General features: G+C 36.5%; 2 protein-coding genes across 5 annotated transcripts; both read right to left on the bottom strand.

Annotated features, from left to right (window-relative positions):
- Positions 1-4,436: 4,436 nt before the first annotated feature.
- Positions 4,437-9,484, bottom strand: LOC112276232 (ABSCISIC ACID-INSENSITIVE 5-like protein 5). Of its 3 annotated transcripts, none has more exons than XM_024507358.3 (6): positions 9,345-9,484; positions 6,802-7,983; positions 6,076-6,507; positions 5,869-5,940; positions 5,466-5,495; positions 4,437-5,334 (listed from the first exon to the last, which is right to left on the bottom strand). In XM_024507358.3, the coding sequence occupies exons 2-6, from the start codon at positions 7,534-7,536 to the stop codon at positions 5,239-5,241; spliced, it is 1,365 nt and encodes a 454-aa protein (XP_024363126.1). In that variant the 5' UTR covers positions 7,537-7,983; positions 9,345-9,484; the 3' UTR covers positions 4,437-5,238. The 3 variants fall into 3 exon arrangements, with proteins under 3 accessions (XP_024363126.1, XP_024363129.1, XP_024363128.1); XM_024507361.3 differs by having other exon boundaries at positions 4,437-5,325; XM_024507360.3 differs by having other exon boundaries at positions 6,076-6,504.
- A 7,417-nt stretch (positions 9,485-16,901) lies between these two features.
- On the bottom strand, positions 16,902-20,918 carry LOC112276114 (uncharacterized). Of its 2 annotated transcripts, none has more exons than XM_024507147.3 (2): positions 18,913-20,918; positions 16,902-18,685 (listed from the first exon to the last, which is right to left on the bottom strand). In XM_024507147.3, exon 2 carries the CDS (start codon positions 18,456-18,458, stop codon positions 17,724-17,726), a length of 735 nt encoding a protein of 244 aa, XP_024362915.1. In that variant the 5' UTR covers positions 18,459-18,685; positions 18,913-20,918; the 3' UTR covers positions 16,902-17,723. The 2 variants fall into 2 exon arrangements, with proteins under 2 accessions (XP_024362915.1, XP_073386795.1); XM_073530694.2 differs by having other exon boundaries at positions 16,902-18,674.
- Positions 20,919-21,912: the final 994 nt, after the last annotated feature.

Here is a 21,912-nt window from a genome sequence, read left to right as displayed (position 1 = left end):
AAGCTTTTAAGAAGCTTCTATATCAAATACAATAAAATTAACTTCTTTTTATCTACTTTTACTTACTTCTACTTATTTATATATGTAATTACTAGCTTATATGTGTATGTTCATGACAACAACAAGCAAGGATTGAAGGCAGCAACCCCCTTTTATTCCAAAATTTTACAAAATTTGTAATCAACTTTGATTTTTAGCTTGTTGCAAGGCTAACTTGAAGGCACTTCTTATCCAATAAATTTCGTTGCAATCTAGTGATCCAATCGTGAGAATTCTTCTTTTGAAGTTGATTGATCCAAACTACCATGGCGACCAACCCTCTTCACTTAGAAATTCACTAAAAATTCAGATTGTCTTCAAATCCAACAAAAAATGTGCCTTCTAGAGTTTAACTTATAAAGCTTGATGCTTCCAAAATTTTAAATGAAGTCAATTATCAAAGAATTGAGAAATGCCTTTTCAAACTCGATTGATCCAAACTGCAAAGGTAGTCGACTCCCTCACACTAAAAATTCACCAAAAATTCTTTTTTACTTCAAATCTAGCAAGTCTTATCTTATCAAAAAGCTAACAACAAAAGCTACAATTATTCGGAATTTCACATCGAAACAAAAGAAAATGAGTGACTAATCGAGGAAAATCCGAGGCCCTTGAAATCCTTCGGATATTTGGGAGGCCGAGGGACCTATCTACCTCAATGAAGCATATTTTAAAACTTAATGACCATCCTTCACAATTCAAAATCCATACACACACAATCACAAGGTTCACAATGAGTTTTAAAATCTAAATAAAATTAAGATTAGGATTTTGGCCAAATTTTGGCATGGCTTCGCCTTTCACCCAAAAGAAGAGAGAGAGAGGGCTTGGAAAACCAAGCCTCTCTTATACAATTAAGTGGAGGCTCATAGAAGGGTGGCTACATCTCCACCCTTGATTTTTAAGATCCCCAATCTAGATCTACGGCCTTCATTCATCCAAGAGCCAATCTCGTTACCAAGGCTGATGGCTCTTGTAAGTGGTCAAGAAAGAATTTTTTGGTAAATCTAACTTCACTATTGTGTTCAAAACACCTTTTTAAGTTAAGATCAACTACTCACATGCCTCAATCCATCCTCAATTATAATTTTTATGCAAGTTTTTACTTACAAGGATCTTGACATTTTTTTTGTAAAATTCTTCAAAATGAGAATTTCATTGCTTCACTTGTATTTTGAAGGAGAGGGTACTGATCTTGTTTTATTAACTCCACGGGATAAATCTAGTGCCACCATTGCATTAAAAAGACTCCCATTAATTAGAAGAGCCAGTATGCCGCTTTAATTTGTCAAATTTGGAGGAAAACTCAAAATTATCATTGCTAACTTCACTAAATCTTTTAGAGAATTATAATTCCAACTCCTAAATCATGTGAATGATTATAGGTGCACTCATAGGCTTTTAGTCAACCCTCATAGTAATGACTAACAACCTCTAAATTATTAAACTAATTAAGTTACTATTCTAATTTTTTAACTCTTATCACTTTAGTCCTAATTAATCTAATTCAAGGAATTAAGCTATAATTTATATTATTAAGGGTTGTAATCCTAAAAATTCTATAAAACTAAATTCTACTTATATAAATCCTAATCTATCATGCTCAATTATCATAAAATAGGAAAATAACAAAAATTTAAATTTTAGAGTATAATTGAGAGTTCACAAAAAAAATTCTAGAAACTTAGTATTTATTTTTTGGATTATATTAAATTTGACAACAAAAGAACTTCTATTTATTCTATATAAAAATCAATTTCCAATCTGTCTTGCATTTGCAATAATAATAAATAAATTCCAAAGACAATCGACGAAGCATGTTGGTTTGGATCTACAATAACCAATTTTTTTCCATGGTCAATTTCATGTAGCATCCTTTCAATGCACTTCCACTTATCTTATTAACTTTCTTCTCTTTAGAAATGATAATTTAAATTCCATATTGAATATTTTTTTCTAAAAGTTTAATTAGATAAATAATAGTAATTTATTTTATATTTTATATTTTATATTTATATTTATTTATTGACTTTAATACATCTTTAAATATCTTAAAATAATTTTATGATTTTTTAATATCATTTAATGTTTATTTTTTTTATATTTTCACAAGTAGTTCCTTGAACAAAATTAACTATTTTTTATATATATTATCCATGACAACAACATGGATTTATTTATCCTACTTCATACTTAAAAGCTCTATTGTGTATTTTATTTCTTTCTATTTGTATTTTATTGTATTTATATTTGAAAAATATTCTTTGACTTACAAACATATCTTTCAAAAATAGTTTCATTTGAGTCAAAGTTTCCATGATAATGACACAAGTTCATCTAGTCTATATATTAAGATTGCTTTAAGAGACAAGTAATAGTTGTCATTCACTGCATGGATCAATCTTTGTTTTCATCAAAATGGAATTCACAACACACTTTATAGTTCATCACTACATTTTGTAATTCATCAAGGAGCTCTATAGGATTCAAGTAGTAATTCTCGATGGTTGCATAGATGGATCTTTGTTTTCATTAAAAGAGTTTTTCTTCTTTGAAGTTCGAAGGATGTTCTATATGTCATTTTACAAATGAATAAGGCATTTTACAAGGCATTTTATCAATGATCAAGGCATTTCATAAAAAATCATAAATTGCAAGGAAGGGCTCAAAGCTTTAAGAGACGCTCTAACTAACAAGCAAAAGTAGCTTTTGATTCACATGGCCCTCGAGTCTATCTAAATACAGCCCAAACTAAAAAGTGTTTAATAAAGAATGGACCTATCAAGCACTCAATTGTATTAGACTCGAGGATCATAATACAAATAGCACTGTGCAATGCAAATTCAAGATAAACGGCTAAGACAAATAGTGGATTTCATTCACTTCATGGATTTGTCTTATTGAAGTTTAATTAAATGTGAAATGCTAGAGATTAATTGAACAAGGATAGAATTAGCAATGTGTTGTTTGTTGCATGTATGCAATGCAATTGAAGGTAAAATTTGGTCCTTGATGAAGAGGAAGTCATAATTGTAATTTTTTTTTGTATTTTTTTGAAGTTCCACTGTGTAATTGTAATATGCATTTGTCAAAAGTTTTTATTTTTTATACCTCAAATATCTATGCAGTGTATTTGAGCTTCTATCCAAGAATCTATAAAAGAATTTGTGGGTGAGAGTATAGAACAAGGATAAGTTTATAATTCAACTAAAGAGGAAAACTTGACAAAACTTCAAGTATTTCAAAAACCATGTTCTCCATTCTTTTAAAAACATGTTACCAAGGTTTGTATTACAGAGTGAGTGTATTTCTAAATATTTCAAAAGTTTCAAAAATTTATATGTATTTGTATTGTATTGCATTTCAAAATTTTCATTGTGCTTTGCATTGTAGAATATTAGACAAAAAAATTACACAAAAAAATTTCTATGTAATTTTGAATACACAAAAATTTCATTATGCTTTGCATTATAAAATGAGTGTATTTCTAGAAATTTCAAAGTGAGTGTATTAAGATGAAATGATTTGAGTGTTGTATGCTTTGTCATTTTGGTAGTTAATTGTTCAAATTTTAAAATAATTTATGAATAATCAAGTGAAAGCTGATTGGTGAGAGTCATTATGGCATTATATATTATTGTGGCATTGCAGAAAGTTTGGAAATTATTTGATTCTTAATTTAAGATCTTTTATTTGAAGTTTTCAAAGTAGCTTCAAGTCATGTATCTTTTTGTATTAATTGACTTACACAAGAAGTGCAAGATTAGAGGCATTTTAAGGCATCATGTGTAGAAGTGATAACAATGAGTTTTAACATTGGAAACTTACAATTTGTCAACAATTAAAGAAGAAAGAACTTCAACTTCAATGTCATCCCTGTAGAATTAATCCCAAACTAAAGGAATTCATTGTCTTATTGTTATAAGCAACAAGCTATTATTCAAGAGTAGAGTGATCAACTTCATTGGGAGTGGGCCAATGTAAGAGACATCATGCAATTCATTCAATTTTGAAGGCACTTTTATTACCACTGGTAATAACATAGTAAGGTGCAATGGAATAAGAAATTATTTGAAGTTGCACCAAAAAGTTGTAGTGAAGCAAGCATTATTTTCTGGCTTGACCTCAATCAAGTTTACTTGAGTAGATTGCATTTACACCATTTGGATATTACTTTCACAAAGGCAAACCAGTTTCCTAAATCCCATACGTTTCCAAACTACTGTGAATTATTCTTCAAGAACCATGACATCTTAATACACTTTTATGATTTTTTAATATAATTTAATGTTTTTTTTTTTTTTAAAATATTTTCACAAGTGGTTCCTTGAGCAAAATTAAATACTTTTTTTGCATATTATCCTGGACAATGACACAGGTTTAGCTCTCCTACTTCATAACTGAAAGTTCCACTGTGAATTTTATTTATTTCTTTTCTAAAAAAATTGGAAAAATAGTCATTGGCTCACAAACATATCTTTCAAAAAAATACTTCATTTGAGTCATACTTTTCGTGACAACTACACGGGTTCATCTAGTAAAGATTAAAATAAAAACTACATACAAGTCAAAGTCAAGGTGAAAATGTGCAACGCCGCATACTAGTCCTAACTCAATCGACCACACTCAGCGGCCATACACCTAGTAATTGTCACCGACATTTTGTCCACAATGTAATGGACGCCCCATGCCAAAAGGCTGCAGTGATATGTATACATGACGGGGCTCAAAACAGACGTTCATGGTCTCTCCGCACCGACCACACTCGCTATACATTTCAGCTCACAAAGACCTCGATACTGACGCCCCGTTCAACTTGTCATATGAAGCGGGCGCCCAGTGCTTGTATCCAGATTCCGGAATCGATAACTCCTCCCGCACTTCCGCTTCCCCACAAACGGGCATTACCATCCCCTTGTTCGGCTCTCGCTGCAACAGCTCTTCAACGAAGCGGATCACTTCACCCCGCTGCCTCGATCCGATCCTTGCGCGAGCATGCGCCAGCACCTCATGTAACACATGCCAAGGAACCCAAGGGAATGCGCTGGAAAATCCCGGCCCTGAAATACATCCGCGCGATTGTCCACGACTCGCATCCTGCTCCTGGAGCATCGTTCAACTTCCGGCACCGCTGTCATCGTTCCGACCGCGAAGACAGTCCTCGCACACCAATCCGCCAAAGACAACCCCGACTCCCGCCTACCACGTCGCCGTCCTTGTCCTCCGCAGACCCTTGGCCTTCTCCACTCCAGCAACTTTTGTCGCTGATTGCAAGATCTCCGTTATCTGCAAACACTATCGCGTCAACCTCGTCACTTCACACCTTCTCCACGTCCCACCCCCATCCAAACCACCACCGTGCTACCAACACGCGCATGCAACTGCCCAACCCTGAAAATCACACCCAACCTCTGACGTGCACCCACCTGCTTTCTCCTGCGTTCTGCCTCCTCCTCCTGCACCACAACACGCAATTCACCCACCATACCACATCAGATGCCGCTCCGTTTCGCACCATCCTCTTCCATGCCTTCCACGCTCTATCACAACTTCACACCACGCACCCTAACCGACGCCTAACCCCTTAACGCCTCTGCTTCATCCCCCGCCCACTAACTGCGCACAACTGTCCCTTCAATCACTCAACCCACCTCCACCTATGCTACGGCTGCCGCACCACCGCAGTTTCTCGCCACGCACACATACACCACCCCACGCACTTCAACCACACAACCCCCCTCCATTGCCCACCCGCTGAACCAACTGCCACGACGCCCCGGCCTTGCCAACTACAAACCATCTCACACATTCAGGTCCTCTCGTGCATACCTGATGCTTCCTCAATCGCATGTTCTCCTCTTTCAACTGGCTCACTTCCGCCTCCAGCTCCACTGTGTAAGCCTGCAGTGCTACATCACACATCTTTAGCGATCCACCGCCTCTCGCCCACAATCCGCACGCTCACTCCACCGCCCCTCCCCACATGCATTGCTTACCCAAATCCCCCCTCCCCCTTCCCCAACGCAACTCTGATACCTGCTTCCGGGCCCGAGACCGCGCCGCCGATTCCCTGTTCTTGATCATCCGCCGCTGCCGCCTTTCCACTACTTTCTCCACTGCACCATCCGACCCCCTCTTCCTTCCCCGCACCGACCCATCCGCCCCATACTGAATCGGCGATAGCGACAGACCGCTGCGCCCACCATCCGAATCCGGACTTGGTGGAGAATTCGCACCCATCCCCATATTCGCCGTCATCCCGCCCCCGAGACCCAACCCCAATCCTCCGCCCGTCATCGCCCCACCCATCCCTGGCCCCATGCTCGGCCCAATCGCTCCACCCATCCTCAATCCGCCCATGCCCACCATCGGACCGGCTCCGTTCCCCATCCTCTTCGCCGCCACGTTCGCGTAAGCGGCCTCCGCTGCTGCCTGCTGCTGTGCGATACTGCGCAGCCAGTCAGCCTGCTGTGCCAACCACACCGTTGCCAAACATGAATACCAACGCGTCCCCACACAATCTACCACAATGACTCTACTCCATGGTTACCATCCACACCATTCCGCCCCGCATTGCCCAACACCCGTCCTCACCACCATCCCATCGTAGCTCTGCACAAGCTGTGCTCCTATCCTACTCAACCCCCACCCGTCAACATCCTCCCACAAATCTTACCACAACAACTGCAACGCCCTCCACTCAACTGCACTGGGACATGGGCAACACACGCACGGCCTCTCGCACAGGGCTTGCCCTCATACCTGCTGTTGCTGCTGCTGCTGTGTGCCAGCAGCCTGGTTCTTGTTGTACGCGTCTATCTGCATGGATCCAATCGTCGCCTGACTCGTCATCACATTTGCAGGGGACAATGACAGCGTCGGCACAATTTCGCCGGCCCTTCCTCCGTGCGCGATCCTACTCTTCTCCTGGTTCCCCGCCCCACCCATAAACGAACTGAACCCTTGCGTCGCCGCCTCCGAATCTTCCATCACCACCCCCGCCTTCACCAGAAAATCCTCCAACGTCATCTTCTTAAATGTCTTTGTCCTCTCCTGTTCCGAACCCCCTCCGACAGGCTCCCCGCCGGCCTCGGATTGCTCCGACAACCCCCGATGTATGTCATTCCAAACCTCGTCCACCGTCTTCATGCTCAGCGTTCGCGGCAGGCTGATCGACCCCTGCTTCTGCAGACTCGGCTGCCTCGACAGTTCACCGCTGCCTTGCCCCGCGTCGCCCAGGGGCCCCATTGCTTCGGCCATGGCCTGACTCTCGTCATTAGTCCATACCGCGCTCCATATGTTCTTCACAAACTCGTCCATGTTCATCGACCCAAGGTTCTTCGCCGGCTCCGAGAGTGCAGTCTGGAACTCGTCCAGTGTCAGCGAATATATCGGCGACTGCGGGGCCAGCGAATTGAACCGGCTCCCAGCCCCCGCTAGGCTCGAACTCGCCAGCCCATTGCTGACGCCCGATGAACTCGCCCCGTTCGCGCCCATCCCTCCCCCACCCCGAACTTGACCTTGCGGACTCAGCGGACGCGATCCAATTTGTGCTTCCTCCTGCGCACCACCTTGCTTCTTACCCTCGGAAGCTGCCGCCCTGCGGGCAGCGCGATCTCGAGCCCGGCTTCGGGCGTCCGGACCTGCCAGTGCTGCTGGCTTCTACCACCACCACCAGGGCGGGGTGCGTGGGGGCCGATTGCGAGATACCACCCCACCACCACAAATCTCGTGCCGAAACACAGTCTGCGACACTCCTGTGATCCCTTTCCAATTCCTCTCCTCCAACCTCCCACCGCAACGGGTCTACGCATGTGCTACACTATGCCTTCTCGGCGTTCCACACACGCCCGGCACTCAACCACGTCAAGTGTCCAGACCCAGCCCCATCCACACCTCCATGCTCTCAGTCACTCCGAGACACCCACACCTCCACATCTGCACCTGCGCGACGCAATCAAAGTCTCAGCTCACGGTCCACGCACCAAAACCACCGCCCTGTCTGCTTGCACAGACATGTTTCTTCAACTTGCCTCTCGCAAACCACACACCCACACACAATGTGCCAACCCGCCACCCATCCATGCACGCAACACAAAAAAACTCACGCTCTTGCGAACTCACAGGTCCAAACCAATGCCAAACCACCACTCAGACACCACTCTCCTGTGCTCTCCGGACCCACTCCCAACAATAAAGGCCCTCGATCAGGACGCAGTCTACGGCACTACTACACAGGTCGTCGACACCAACATCCTCATGCACCACCGATTCCAACTTCCACGCCGTCTACGATACATCCACTAGCTCAGCTTCCCCTTCCACATTCTGCCTTGGCTCGAGCACCAAGTCCTCAGTACTCCAAATACACAAAAATACTTCTGATTTCCCCACACCCCTCCCTCGCGTCACGTCACCTCATCTCAACTCACCGCCACGCTATGCTAAGCACCATATCGCTACGTCATGGCGACCACTCACACTTCCTCACACGCCTCCCCTCAGCTCACAAAAAGCAGAAGCCCACCACCACGGCATCGCCATTGTGCTCTGGGCGAAACACCAGCCATGTAAGTTGACGACTTCTCAACAACGCACGATCACGACGGCTACAACCGCCTCTCTCACAAAGATTCATCGCTCATGCCTGACCAAACACTCCACGAGATCCCTCGCAACCGTGTGCCCACACGCCACCCCGGATCCCGCCTCCAGAACCTTCCCGACACACCCACTCCTCCATATCACCGTTGCAAACAATCCATCTCTAACCTACCCATCGACGCTGCAGTCGCCCCACCAGCTTCTTCGCCACCGTCAACCCGCCCCAAATCTACCCCTACGTCCTGCCAGGCACAATCCGGACTCCGCCCTCGCACATGCGCAAACTCGCTCCGCGAACCTCAATCAAACCAAAATGCTCAGAAACCAGGGACGGCATGCAGCTCCCACCCACCGCATCCGCATCTCCCCCTCCACCTCCACCTCCAGTTCCCAAGGGCTGCCACCAATCCAGTTCCGCAAATTCCCCTCCCCAGCCCCGGCGACCTAATCGTGATTCCATCAACCCCCAATCCCAAAGTTCCAAAGAACCACCGCCGATCATCACCGCCGCGTCGCGGCAAACTACGCACGCTATCCCAAAAAAGCGCGAACGGAGAGGAAAACGACGAGACCAACAAGGGCAGGAGAGCGGAAGGCAGCCAACGCCTCGAACCAACCGAACCCGCACAAAGGCAATCGCAACGGACCAAGACGGAAACAAAGCTGACCTAAACCAGCGGAGCGGATGCCATAGAACTCACCTGTGCTGGACCGACACTCCGTGTGAGAAAAGCAGCGGGAATGAGAAAGTGACAAGCGGCGAGGCACTGGTGGTGCCACCGCATGAGATGGATTGATAAACAAGCCGCTGTTCAGGGGAACGGCCCACTCCCACAATTGCTGCTGCTGGCTGCCTGCTGTGCTGCTGCTACGGTCACCACGTACCTGCTGGTGTTGCTGGTGCCTGCCTAAGCCCTTTCCTGAGGCGCTTGCGTGTGAGGCTGCACTGCAGCGGAATCTGGAACTGGGATGGGTCACGAGACTGGGAGCGAGGAGCGTGGCAGGGCACTGCACAAGGGATGATGATGCATAATTAGGCTTGGATGGAATGGAGAGCCTGGACAACGTCACCACGCGCAACCAGCCACACGGACACACACACCTTCATGCCAGGGACGGAGGCTGCGACTGCGCTGGACCTGGAGTCGGCAACGAGGCTGCCTAGCAACGCCTCCGCCGCGCACCACGAGCCCGCCCCAGAGCAGGCTCCCGCGCGGATCGGGCTCGGGCCCCCACCTGGCCCCGCGATTGCGATTCTGATTCACTTGAAGCTGCCAGGTGGCGCTGCATGGTGCTGCCAGGGCACGTGACCTGCTTGGAGTGGGCTTGGCTGCCCCGCCCGGCCCATCCCGGCACTGGCTCTCGTCTCTAGCTGCCTTGGTTTATCTGCGCAGTTGCGCTCTCCGTTTGCGTCTCTGCCCTCCCGCTGAGATTCCCCCGTTCTCCGAAAAAGGTAATTGTGCATGTGTGTTACGCAATCAACTGGGGCATAGACTGAACATAGACTGAGTGATGACGTCGGAGCATGCGGAAGTCGTCTCCACACCCAAACTGGAGCTAACTGCACAAACCGCTGAAAGGAGAATGGATCATTGGTGAGAAGGATTGTAATGGGACGCCATATTGTGTTGAATTGTTACGGAGGTGAAGATTGGGGCTTTGAATGATCTCAGTTTGGGATGATTGAAAATCACTTGGGTTGCGTGGAAGTGTGAGGTCAGCCATCGAAAGAGGAACGAATGACGAATGTTCGAGGCCTTTTCGAGTTGTGATGTGTTGTAGCAAATCATGTCATGATGATGATGATGTCGTTGTTGTGGTGATAAGATGTTGGAATGAAGCACGGAATGAACCCAAAATCACTGAAAGAATGTGTGAATGAACGTAAAATCTTTACATACTCGCAGTGAAATGATGTAAATGAGGATGTGGTTTCAAGAATGTTCACAAAGCCTTGAGCTCTAAACGGTTTTTAGAGCTGTGAACTTGTTTGCATTTGTAGCATGATAATGTTTGGTTCATGATACACATAAAAAATAAAATAAAAAGTTGTTATTAAGTTGTTCATGTGTATATAATAAAGTGGCTATTTAAATGTGCATGTTTGTTCACTTGAGAAGAAGATGGTGGACTACAGATCTCATATTAAAAGATTTTTCAATGGTTTAAAGTATGAATGGCAGTGAGAAGATTTCAACAATCTTGTATCATGTATTCTTGATCAAAGATTTATCAATATCTTTCTTTTCTTTTTTGTTTTGGAGATTGTAATCATTTTGCAATAAGTATGTAATTGAAACCAATAATTATTATTCTTTTGATGATATTAATAACATGTCTTCCAACTTCAAATTCTTGTTATTATTATTATTTTTGTTTATGTCATGGTAGATTAACTTTTTGACCTATTCTAATTATTACTTCATTTAAGAAATACCACAATGAAACAATTGGTTGGGCTCTTCTCTCTCTCTCTTTCTCTATATATATACATATATATATATATATATATATATAATTTTTGTAGACTATCAATTCATATAAGATTCAATTGAGGATTATGATTTGTATGAAATTAAAATTAAAATAAAAAGATAAAAAGTTCAAATTTCAACAATAAAATCTCTATGATTTATAACTTCAAACCAATACACAAGCATATATTTGAGGCTATATTTTTAAGTTTAAAAACTATAAATTTTGTGTTAAATTTAATTATAAATATATCAATCTAATCTCAATATATTCTTGTCTATTGGCTTATAATTAAATACAATTTTGAAGTGAAAAAAGTAAAAATGTTCAACTTCAAATAAACTAACTAATATCTATTTTATTTTTTATATTATGCAAGCAAAGATCCATGCAGTTGGACACATAAAAGTTATAAAAAGACTTGCTATACATATAGTAAACTTAAGGTCTTTCTCCATATTTTACTAGGATTTTTGCCGATTAACGATTACTTTGATTTTTGCCACTAAGAAGGCTTCTATGTCTCTTTGTCTCATATCTAAGAATCTGTATTATATAGATAAAAATCAAATTTTCAATACTATATTTGATAAGTCTACTTTGTAAGAAGCTAGTTATTTTTGCTCTAATTTATTTACTAACTTATGATATAGGATTTTATAATGTGTAATGGTAAACTTATTACAAATCAGTTCTTTTAATACAAACATTTATGCCTATTACTTGGTCTTTAATAAATATTTGAACATCATCATATTTTATATTAATATGCTTGGCTTGTAAATAGTATTTTAATTTTTTTTAAATATAATACATCCATATTTCTTACACATATCTAAGTTATATTTATTTATAATGTCTTATTATCTTTTTTAAAATTTCAATTACAAAAGCATATATTTCAATTAACATGCAATTGATAGTTGTATCTTTTTAATTCTAAAAATAGTTTATACTTTAATAAATAATAAGTATTTTTAATATATCTTTCATTATTTTTATCACAAGTCTAATTTGCATCACAAAAACTTTGTAGTTTAATGGTTTACCACTATTATTTGTTGCTTCTCTATGCCATACAAAAACTTGCTCAAAATGCATAAAATAAATTCATTATCATCTTATACAATTCTATTGAATTGGTTTATATGAGTGGCTTCTTCAAACTCTCTATTTAAGATGGTTCTATTCACATCTAATTGATTTATGTTCAAGTCAAATGATGTTCTATAAGAAAAAAATATTCATAATATTAAGTTTAGCTACATGTGCAAATATCTCGTTAAAACTCACATCTACTATTATATAATACAATCTAACAACTAATATACTTTTACTTTAAAATTCAAGCCAATAAATTTCTTTGGATGCAAAACACTCATTTGAAACCAACACTTGAAATCATTAACATAGAGGTTTGAAAATTATTTTTTATATTTAAATCTTTATCATTTTTATCTATTATTTATTTATTTTTAATTTTTTTCTATACTTTGCACCTATGCATTTGGAATTGTGAAGTTGATGACTTTATATAATTTCAATTAAACAAAAAACATAAATATTTTGACATGTTTCTTATTTATATTAAAATACAACATATTTTTGTTATTATACTCTAAGTAGTCATTACCTTCTCATAGAATATATTGCTTACAAGAAGGATAACATTGTTATTTATGTATCTTTTACATACTATAGCTTCTTAATGATTCTTTTTTATCCTTAAAAGTTTTAATTTTTTTGATTTTTATCTCTATAATAATAAGCTCTTAGTTTTCTTTAATTGTATAAATAAATATTTTTTTTTTCTTAAAATGAGAAGGAGTAGAAGATGTCTTAACAATCATACTATTGTTCTTACTTAGATACATTTTTAAACACTTAAAAATACTCTAATTCTTTTACAAGTTTAAATTTTGACTTTAAATTAAAAAAATTGGTTTTCTATAACAATAAGCCTAAATGATTGATTTACTTATAATATTCTTAAATATTTTTAATTAGTGTCTTTTGAATAAAAATTAATTGATCATTATGTAAATTACACATGTAATACATTTGAAGATATTTGGTAGTAAAAAATAAGTTATTTCTTTTCAATCTAAATTAATTTGGATGTTATTAATGCCATGACACTTGAAGATTAATAATTGTGAATATACACGCATTATTTACCATTACATTTTTCTAAGATTTATAGCCAATTCTCTTTTTGTTATCTTTACAACAATGTAGTTGTTATACATTGCAATTTTGTTTTTATTTTGGAACATGATAATACAAGTTTGATTTACAATACTTTCAAAATTTTAATAAACATCAAATTACTTAGATATAAACAAATCTCAATTATTCATGTATAATATTTTATTAAGTTATCTACCAGTAAGAACATGTATTTTAAAGTTTTAAAATTTTCTAGACAATAAATCTTTGACTTAAATATTTTATTCAATACACATATTATAAATCTAATTTTAAATTCATATAATAACCTATTTTTATATATTTAGTATTTATAAATTTATATATACTAAAATTCCAAAGCTCTAATAATTTGGTACCATGTTATTCAGTGACTTTTATACATGTGTACTCTTTTTTACTTTTGATTTATTCTTCATTAAAATAAATTATAATACTTGGGCTATGTTTGTTAAATTCCGAATAGTTTACTATTATTTCAAACTGTTTTATACTTTTTTTTAAATAAATATTAGTATGAAAACTATGATAAATTATAAACCTATCTTGGTTTAATTAAAATTTAGAAAGTTTTGTTACTTCTACTTTATTTACTTTTTAAAATAAGCTGTAACATGTAAATTACAAAGTCTAGCACCTCTGGCTATTAAGTCTTTATTTTAGAGTCTTTACTAAATAACCAGTAATTATGTTCCAATAAATCATATAACATCTAATACAAAAAATTCTTACCAGTAAAAAATTTGATTGTATCTCAGACACATAAAGACCATTATTAAATTAATTTTTGTTCTTTAAATCCTTTCAAAAGTACTTTACTTGTATTAGATCTTAGTCCAACAACTTCAAATATGCTGTAACTTTTTTATAAATCTTTATTGATGTGATTTACTTTGAAATATCATCTGATTTTAATCATTAAATGATAACATGTGTTTTTTATCACCAAAATTCACAATCCACCTAAATATGAAAATTATGGAATTCTAGTAGTCTTTTGCAAAATCATATTCATCCTTTTTAAATTTAATTGGTATATTATTTTTTTTTTGTTGGTAATTTTTTCTAGTATCTTGGCTTTCAAGCAGTTTTGATATATATATATATATATATATATATATCTCCACATGCACACGTAGCTTTGTTTTCTGGAGATAGAATAATTTATAATATAAAAATAGTAGATAGAAGTGTTTTTCATGATTTATTATAAATGAATAAATCAAATCAAATCTTTCTTTTTGAAAAAATTCCTCATATATAATGACTTCAAAACTTATTTATATTAGTAAATATTAAAGAATAAGGTATTTTACGTGAATAGTTTTTAAGACCATGATTATGATATTGTCAAAAATATTAAAATCCATTAACAATGTTATCTATAGACTTGCTTCATTTAAAACATCTATACAAAGGCATATTGACTACTAGGACATCTATCTTAATAAAATATGCATTCAAATCATCATTGTCTTCTATATTCCATGTGAAATACTTAAATTATATATAACATTTTAGAGGAGATTTTCTTGATCTATAGATATTAAAAAGTGTATTTTATATATGTATTGATTCTTTGCATAAAATAATGTATATTAAATTGGTATATTCCAAGTTAGAAGTAATTATTTGAAAGTATTTATTTTGTATAGAAATTAAAATATTACTACTTTAAATTTTTTATTGCTTTTGTAAAAGACCTTCCAAATAGCAAAGAATACTCTAATTATCTAAAATTTCCAAAAACAATTCTTTTCTCATATTTTTATAGTAGAATTTTTTTCTATAATATTATTTTATTGATTTTTAAGTCTATTTTTTTGGAATCATATTGAATAATATGTATTAATTGTATTTTTATTTAGTTAGATTTTTTTTGTTAAAATATAATTTTTTTAAAGTTCAAAATAAGTTTGATTCAATCTACTCAATCACTGATATTACTATTATTCAACTTATTAGTCTCGGATTTTATAAATGGAAAGATATTAAGATTTTTTCCAATATATCAGAGAAAAAATTAAAAATAATAAAACATAATCATATTTTTTTTATTAATAACATATTTTAGTTTGTGTTAAATGATAAATTTTTAAATTTAGGAATTCTTATTGATAAATGTTTTTAAAAATAATTTGTTTTATTAAGAATTTATATCTTAAAATCTAAAAATAATAACAATAAATTAAATAATATAAATAAAAATAAGATAATCAGTTCATATTGTGTCTTTATTGTTTTTTTAAAACATCTAAAAGATTTCAAAGTAGATTATAATAAATGTATTTATCTTTCAATACCAAATAAGTCTTGTTATACATACATAGATCTTATTTAAGTAATTAAATAATAATAAAATTTATTATTTTTTAATTAAATCCCAAATTATATATATATATATATATATATATATGTCTATATATGTATCAAATTCAACTTTCTAATAATTAAAAAAATTAAATGATATTATTTTTTAGTAGTAGAATTTTCCAATGTATTTGTAAAGTCTTAAAAGAACGTCATTTAATTTTAATTTAAAATTAACATGCCAATTTTTTTATAGAAAATGTTCTAATAGTTTTTCCAAAATATTAAAGATTTAATATGTAAATGTAACATGTTTTAAAAGAAAAATTAAAAAGATTCTTATTGATCTAATTTATCAAGGAACTTGAAATTATAATTTATTTATTTTATATTGTACAAGTAAAGAAAGCAATCAAAATATTTATGTATTATTGAAATCCAAAAAAATACACCTAAATAAACTAATTTCTATTATTTCAAAAGTAAAAAAAGTTGCTATCTATAACCTGTATAGTTTGATAGGTAGAGTTTATAATCATATTGAAATATTTACAACATTTATAGATGAACATAAAACCGCCTTTAGTTAGCATTAGCACATGTTTTTGTATATTATGATTTCATTTGAGTATTATATTTTTTGCTATTATATCACCTCTATAGCATATTTATACAAATAAATATAAAATAGTAGCAAAATCATAACTATATAAAGAATTCAATATATAACAAGGTTTTTTATTATTAGAATCTATTCAAACATTTATTAAATTGTATTTTGTTGAATTTATATATTGGAGCCAATAAATTTTCTATAGTTTTTTTTAATTAGATAATATAATTTTCACTTAATACAACATTTAAAGTGTTGTAAGAGAAATATCTCCATTCCTTCTACCAAAAAAATCTACTTTAGCTACAAACTTTTCTTCAACTTCTTCTATTCTTTTCTCCTTGAAATCCCTATGGAAGTGGTTTCAAATTATATACAAGCTTCTTTTGCTTTATCAGTATCAAATAAACATAATATAAGATACAACTATGAAATTATGAATAATTATTAGAAACCAAAAAAAATATGAATAGATTCATACAAAGTTAATATGTTTATATTATAAAACAATTAATATCTAAAATTTTATTATTAAACAGATACAAAAATAATAAAATTCGATCTGAAGCGAATCTTCCAAAATCAATTCTAATTTTCTACTACTTTGTACTGCGTACTTCTTACAAATATTGTTGTCACATACGTACTTCTCAATTTGCAGCAGGGTGGTTATTAATATGATAAAAATTAAACAAGGTTGGAATAACGCAAAATTTGCATGATATCAATAGTGGACGCCATGCTGAGTAGATGAAGCAAAAGATTCCATTTATTAAGGTAAGATATAAAAAGCTTAAAGTGTTGTAGCATCAATATTGAGGTACTTGAAGTTTGGCAAATTTTGCATCATCTACCCAGCATGGCGTCCACTATTGAGATCCTGATCCTCTGGAAGCTTCCACCATCATTCTGATTTGTGTTCTCATCTTAGCCATGTTGTGTGTTGAGTCAGTGTTTATGACTTTGATTCTGAAGTGAGTCTTCATGCCCTCCACTGTCGTGAACTTTACGAAGAGGCCACGAAGCAGGTCTTTGAATTGCTGCTACTCGTTCTAGTTCAATCTGGGTCTAGTCAATTGCTGATGCGCACATCTCCTTTCTATGAAATGTGTGAAAGTGAGGCGATCTAAATCAGTGGGAGTATCGCAGCTCGCAACGAAACGAAGAATAATTGTCTCATACTCCAGCTCTGTAGTGAGGTGAGCCAGGGAGCTTTGTCTCGGCAGTGATTGAACAGATAGACTGCAAATATTCCACAACTGATAGTGATGGAACTGTTCGGCAGGGAGTTGCATAGAGCAGCATTTAGAAATGGTCATCTCAGAGACACATTCGAGGAGTATCAGATGAGCACTACTAGCATGCTAGAGATCCAGAACCTGGTATGAGTCACGCCCCCAAGGTTGTGTGTTTCACAAGTCTTATGGTTTATCTTTCTATGACCTTGTAGAGGTTCATCTCAGTTGTTGTAACTCTAGGGGCTAGCTCTCCTTTTAAACCTATTGAGCAATCTAGAGCAAGTAATGTGAACTCGAGAGCGAGACATTCTCTTCAGAAACCGTCTGGTCCAAGCTTCCCTCGAATTGAAGACCCTGCTGGGTTGACTGGTCCTAGAGCTCATGTCGAACTCGCAGACCCTTGTGCTTGACATCGAGCTTCTTTGCCGTCGGCTAGTGTTGTAGCCTGCAATGCCGTAGTTCATTCTTTCCGGAAGCAGACTCTCGTTGAATTTCAGGACGGGATTCACCCGGTACTGGGGACTCGACCGAATTTGGCATGAATGTTGTGGGCTCGCTCGATAAGACTGTGGGGTGCGCTGAAGACAAGGGTATGGTTGGGAAGGACTGGAGCGAAGCCGAGGAGCTGATTGGGAACGACGGAGAGGAACTTTGCAGCCTGAGGACTGCAGCTTCGGTTGCTCATCTTCAGTGTCTGAATTCAGAAACTTGGCCCCAGATCTGCTCAACCGAGTTCTAGACGTGTGATTGGTCTGCTTTGATGGATCTTGGTAGGCGAAGGATCTGTAAAGAGATGATCTGGACGAGGAAAAGCTGGACCAACCCCGAAGGTCTCCTCGACCAGCCATGGTGGCGCAATCTGACAAGGGGCTCCTTTCCATCACAGAAGGATCCAACAACGGCCTTTTTTCCAGGATGGCTGGAAAATTTGTCTCTGGCACATCGCTACCTAGACTTTTTCTTGGACCCATCGTCGATCCTGTTCGCAATTTATAGCACAAACTATATCCTCTTCACTAGCGATCGAGTAAATGGAGCCACAGCATATGGATCGCAAAACAGGGAAATGATTTTTGAAGTTCAATCTTGAAATTCTGGTTTCCGAATATCACTTGGTTTGCTTGTAGAAATTGTATGAAGACAAGGTGAATGCGAATTACAGGCCGAAGAAGCAGAATCCAAAAGAGCTGCAACCCCACTAGAAACCAATAAAAATAAATAAAAGAAAAAATAACAACAACAACGACAACAACAATTGCTAACTGATCCGTGCATGACCTGGTAAGAGACCCTCGATGTCAGGAGGGAAGAAGTTGGACAGGGCTAGTTGTATACAAATGATCGATGTCCTTGTAGACATAAAAACTCTGACACGAAAGAAAGCAAACTCTTGTAAGCCTTAACCACCAACCAGATGAGACTTACACGATCTTTCGCAAATATCCAAACAAAATGCTCCACAATTGTGCCTCTCTGTTGGCAGAAATTAAATACCAAGCCGCTTCAACCACCAAGATGCTGTAGGGAGTCGGGGAGAACACCGCAAATAGTGAAGAGGGAACAGTGCGCCATCACGAAAGAAATCAATTGCAGAATCGTTACTCCGCAAAGGTGATCTCCACCAACCCAATCAACTTCCCTTTTCAAAAAATTAGCTCATAATTGCGGATTGAACTTTCAAAATCCATCCACGAAGACCCCACACTTTAGCAACTAGTCCGGAGACTATTCCAGACTCGAAATTGACCCCTGCACAGAAATTGATAAATTCGTGGACAAAGAGTGTGCCTGCATCTTGGGAGAACAAAACTGCTTTGGAAATTCTCGGCACGAGGAAATGCATTGAAACATCATCACGGGACGAAAGCTCGGCTGTTGGGCTAAGACCCTTCTTGAGCTGGGGCCGCTAGGTTGGACGTTCTCTCGTGTTTCACAATGAATTCACTCCAACCGTTGCAATTTGTAGACCAGTGTAAGTAGATTTGAACTGAACTGATGGGAGCACCAGCCCGGCCACCGCAGATAACCAAAACAAAGCATGACATGCTCCGCTTGAGAGGAAACGTGCAAGTCCTCACTAGGAATCATCAAGGAGCAGTTGGTGACAGCCACTGCTCATCGATCGGCGGTTCCGATCGTATCGATTCGGTACGAGATGGACCATCTCTGGTAGACCGACGACTCTCTCCCGACCTGGTAAAACCAGACTGACAATTCACTATGCAGCACCAGGTCGATCTTGACAGAGTCTGATCGAACTCGGACATGATTACTACCCGTACTGACATATTTTACAAATGTCAGTAAAGCGGAAGAAGACTAGTTGACTCCGTGTATGCTACCTGGAAATACTTTTGTCGTGACCATACAGTCTCAAGTTGTGTACACCCACCTCGAGCATGTTATACAACTCACCGAAACCGAAGCATGGACAGAGCTCAACATGCGGAAGCACCCAACATACTTCATTTCGTCACCGATCATCAAGCATGGGTCTGTGACTTTCCAGTTTGTGGATAAACTGGTTTCTTCGGAGTGCCGACGCTGGTCCAGCTGGTGCAGCAACCAGCACTGAAAACCGCCCAAAGGAACAACTCACGAGGCGGAAATCTCAACAGGGTTTTGCAACTGGAAGCTTATGTTATTTTTATTTATTTATTCATTTATTTTTCTTACGCTTCTGGGGATGTTTCTAGTTCCAGGATGTGAATCTGGGAACGCTGATGCCTTCGTGGAACAAGTGGGTTTTCAAGGATGTGTGATTATTCACCATGGCGAGCATTCAATAGCATTGATCATGAGCTTTGGAAAGAAAGATTAGCAATAATTCATAGGAAGCGATTTTGTTGAATTTCAACAAAACGGTACATACTTCCTTCGGTGATGTTGACTTGGTTTTTATTTTATTAAATTTTGATTTTATGCTGTTGTTAATAATATTGATATTAACATTATGTTTTCTGATTGATGCATTGGAAAGCAAAAGATTTAAACGTCTGATGTGCGGTTTGTATTGTATTGTGAAGTATAGATGATGAATATGGTAAATTTTATTTAAATTGATGTTTTGAAATCAAGTTATACTAAAACCCACATGGATCCAAGTGTGTTTATGTATGTATGTTTAAAATCTGTTTATATGTGTTGTGCATTTATAAAAAAAAGTAAGTTGTTATTTTGATGAATTTCTTGCTGCTATGATAAATTTGCAAGGAAAGCTTCTACTGTGAAAAGGTCATTATGTTACTTGTCTCAAATTTAACACTAAATATTTTAGTTGATTTCTTCTCCCATACCTAGACAACTGCTTTCTATATAGTTATAACTGAATTATAAAATTAGAAATATTGATGAATATATTTGATATGATTTTTAAAAAATTTCATATTTATTTCAAGTTACAAGTTTAAAATGTTAGTAAATTATATTTTAGAATATGCCTGTTTTGGAATTCTTGATTTATTTTCAAATAAATATCTTCAAGTTGGTATAAAATTAACAACATTTTGTTTTTTATGCTTAAAAAAAACTTTACTAAAATTGAATAAAAACAATAAAAACTATTAGAAAATATGTTTAAAATGAATTTTATATAATTTTCAATTAATATTCTTATTAAATCTAATAAAAACATATATTTAAAATAAATATACATATATTTTTTTAATTATTTAAATCTACTCTTAATTACATTCTTTTGATATTTTTTTTTTTTTTTTTTTTTTTTTTTTTTTTGTTAAAATGTTGATTTTGATTTAAATTTTAGAAATATTTAAAGGCACAAATAATTAGGTTCTCTAATTTTCCTATTTTGGTACAACCTATAGCTGCTCATTGTTTTATTTCAAAATATAAATATTTGTATCACCACTAATTTTTTTGCCCTTCATTCATCTATTCTTAAACAACCATTGAGCAACTTTAGAAGATACCAAAATATTCTTGTCCATATTTAAATAATCATATTATGATATTGTTACAATATTTCTATCTATAACTTTTATTTTAAATAAATCAATAACTTCAAATTTTTAATGTATATATATATATATATATATTTAATTATTAAAATATGATAAATAATACATATATAATTTTTGTTATTGATAAGAAATCTTAAGGAACTTGAGGAGTGCAAGATAATTAGTATTTTGAGTATCTCAAAGAATTGAGTTGTTGGGATTTAATAATAGTTTTTTACCTGCTATATTGTTTGACTCTCAAGTACAATGTATTGTTCTTGCTTCTTTTTGCATCTACCATTGTTTCCTATTTTAAGTCAAAATCCATCACCTTCTCTTTTTTACAAGATTTGAAGCCAACTTTGCATTAAATTTGAGGATTATTTTTACAGATATGATAAAGTTATAGAGATTGGAGAGCCAAAAATGATTTATTCAAAACAAAGAATTGTAGAATTTGAGG

The sequence above is a fragment of the Physcomitrium patens genome, chromosome 23 (assembly GCF_059467195.1).
Source record: "Physcomitrium patens ecotype Gransden chromosome 23, ASM5946719v1, whole genome shotgun sequence".
Classification (NCBI taxonomy): domain Eukaryota; kingdom Viridiplantae; phylum Streptophyta; class Bryopsida; order Funariales; family Funariaceae; genus Physcomitrium; species Physcomitrium patens.
Note: the sequence above shows the minus strand (reverse complement) of the source record. Positions and strands in the feature narration are given on the sequence as shown.